The sequence below is a fragment of the Coccinella septempunctata genome, chromosome 1, assembly GCF_907165205.1.
Source record: "Coccinella septempunctata chromosome 1, icCocSept1.1, whole genome shotgun sequence".
NCBI classification, from domain to species: domain Eukaryota; kingdom Metazoa; phylum Arthropoda; class Insecta; order Coleoptera; family Coccinellidae; genus Coccinella; species Coccinella septempunctata.
In genome coordinates, this window is record NC_058189.1 from 22,786,725 (window position 1) to 22,789,645 (window position 2,921).

Sequence of the window (2,921 nt, forward strand, 5' to 3'; positions counted from 1 at the left end):
ATTTGATTAACGAACTTCAGTGAGACAAGGTGTTATAAAAAGTGCTCCGTGATTAAAACCGATTCAAACGGCAATTACGAGCGTGAAATCGATTAAAACTATTGCAGTGGATACTGCAAAGTAGGTGAATTAGATCAGGCTAAGTTACAGGAAAAACATAGGAAAATTGAAGAACTTGTAATCCAAAATATATTAGATTTTGTGGAATAATAAACTGAAATCGCCGTTAGCGAAATACAACCAGCTGTCGCATAAATATTATCGTTGTCGATAAGGAAACGGTGATTGAAATATTCGAATAGCACACAGGACCGGTTTCAGGCACCGTTGAGAATTCATGATGAGTCAGACGAAAAGCGAAGAAGAATATACGAGTGACGATGGAAAAAGAAAGAGAACAACCGATGATGATGATCCATTTAGAAGAGGCAAAAAACTGACTAGGACGCCGCAAAAAAGCAAACCTAGTGATGAAAAGATGGATAGGTTAATGATGATGATGGAAGTATTGATGAATGACATAAAGGAGATCAAAACGAATCAGAGGGAGTATCAAGAAGAAATGAAGCGCATGAAGGAAGAAAATGAGAAAATCAAGAGGGAAAAATCAAATGTTAAAGATTGAAGTTAAAAACATAAAAACCAGGCTCGACAATATGGCGAACGAAAAACGAAGAAACAACGTGGTGGTGAGTGGGTTGAAGCTGGTAAATACAGAGCAGAAATCGATGAAGGGTGAAATTAAGGAATTTTTCAAGGGGAATATGGATCTGGAGATTGAACCAAAAAATATCAACAAAATAGGACCCAATATGTGCGTAATTTAGCTGGAGGATAAATTCGAGAAAATGAAAGTGATGAAAAGTAAGAGCAAGTTGAAAGACTGTAAAATAGGTAGGATATATATTAATGATGATCTGACCAAAACACAAAGAAAAAAACAGGCAAAATTGAGAGGTATCGCAAGGGAGGAAAGAGCAAAAGGTAAAGATGTGAGAGAGGGTTTCCAAAAACTATTTATCGATGGTGAACGCTATTTTTGGAATGAGGAGATGGAAAGAATAGAGAAAATACCTCCAAAAAACTGATAGAAGCGGAAACTATCGAGATGGGAAAAAATATGACGAATAAGCAGGAGAAAGGACTACGAAACGATAAAGACACAGGATCTAAGAGAGAAAAATTGTTGAGTTCGAGGATTGCAACGTGGAATGTCAGGAGTATTCGAGATAAGGAGAATGAGCTGGTGAGGGAATTCGAGGAGACGAAATTGGATATATTGGCGATAACGGAAACGAAAAAGAAGGGTAGAGGAGAAATAAAGATGGAGGGTGAGCATCTGCTAATCTACAGTGGAGTTCCTGAGAACATGAGAGCCAGAGCAGGCGTGGGATGTATGATAAGGAGAGACATTTGCTGGCAACTGAATAGATGGGAAGGTTGGACAGAGCGAATATTATCGATATAAATGGGAAATAAGGAAGAGACAAAAACGTTCATAATAGTGTATGGACCCAATGAAGACGATAGTACACCAAATAAAGATAAATTCTGGGAAGACCTAACTGAAGTCACTGAAACAGCAAGAGGAACGATTATCATAATGGGCGATTTCAACAGCAGAGTGGGAAGAAAAGATGAAATTTATAAATCAGTGATGGGACCACACGGGGAAGAAACTAGAAACTACAATGGTGAGAGAATGCTCGATTTTTGTCTACTGAATGATTTTGTTGTTACTAATACATTTTTTCAACATGAGGACATACATAAGTATACGAGAGAGGTCAAAAGTCGAGGGGAAAAATCAATTATAGATTACATCCTGATACAAAAGGAGAGAAGATATATGATACTAGACACTTAAGTAAGAAGGGGCCCAGAAATCGGATGCGATCACTATATGCTGGTATCTAAGCTGAGGAAGGAAAAGATGGAAGAAGAAGTAAAGTGTAAAAGAGAAGAATCCTATGAATGCCTTAGGTCTTACAAGCTAGCTAGTAGAGAAATTGCCGATAAATATAGGTATGAAACTGAAAAGAGATTCGAAAGGGAAAATGTGTCAAGGACGCACAGAACATTGGAGAGCATATGGGGGAGTTTCAAGAGCATAGTTACCGAAACTACACGTAATGTATGTGGAAGTTATAAGAAGACGAATAAGAGAAAACAAACATCATGGTGGACAAGCGAGATAAAATATCAGGTGAAGATTAAAAAGGATAAATGGAAGCAATACCTGAGTCATAAAACAGTGGAAAAATATGGGCAATACAAACAACAAAGAAAAGTAGTAAAGGAGTTGATTCAAAGGGAGAAGAGGAAGAAATGGGAAGAATTTGGGGAAAAAATGGAGAAAGACCATAAGAGTAATCAAAAGCTGTTCTATAGAGTTCTTAAAAATGCGAGAAAGACACCAAGGAATGATAATGTGTTGATAAAGGATAAAGATGGAAACCTGCTGAAGGAAGATACTGCAATAATGGAAAGGTGGAGAGGATATTTTGACGACCTACTGAATGAGGAGGGATTTGAGAGGGATGTAGAACAGGAAATTGGGGAAACACAAGAATTAAGTGAGGAAGAGGAAGGCATATCAATGGAAGAACTGAAGAAAGCGATAAATACCCTAAAAAATGGCAAAGCAGCAGGATGTGACAGAATAACAGCATAAATGTTGAAATACCTAGGAGAAAAAGGAACCGAAATGCTATTGGAAATTGTTCAGAGGGCATGGACAGAAGAAGTAATACCACTGGATTGGCAAACATCTTTGATAGTACCAGTACACAAGAAGGGGGATGTGCAAGAATGTAACAACTATAGGGGTATCACTCTGTTGAGCTCAGCTATGAAAGTTTTTGAGAGAATACTGGATGGAAAAATAAGAGAGAAGATTGAAACAAATCTAGAGGAAACGC

At 37.7% G+C, this 2,921-nt stretch overlaps 1 protein-coding gene across 1 annotated transcript; it reads left to right on the forward strand.

Annotated features, from left to right (window-relative positions):
• The first annotated feature begins 1,903 nt into the window (after window positions 1-1,903).
• Window positions 1,904-2,674, forward strand: LOC123313963. The gene has a single exon (XM_044899098.1). The coding sequence runs from the start codon at window positions 1,904-1,906 to the stop codon at window positions 2,672-2,674; it is 771 nt and encodes a 256-aa protein (XP_044755033.1).
• Window positions 2,675-2,921: the final 247 nt, after the last annotated feature.

Excerpts from the sequence above, each read along its gene's own strand:
- LOC123313963 (XM_044899098.1), top strand. The coding sequence starts at position 1,904 with ATGCTGGTATCTAAGCTGAGGAAGGAAAAGATGGAAGAAGAAGTAAAG.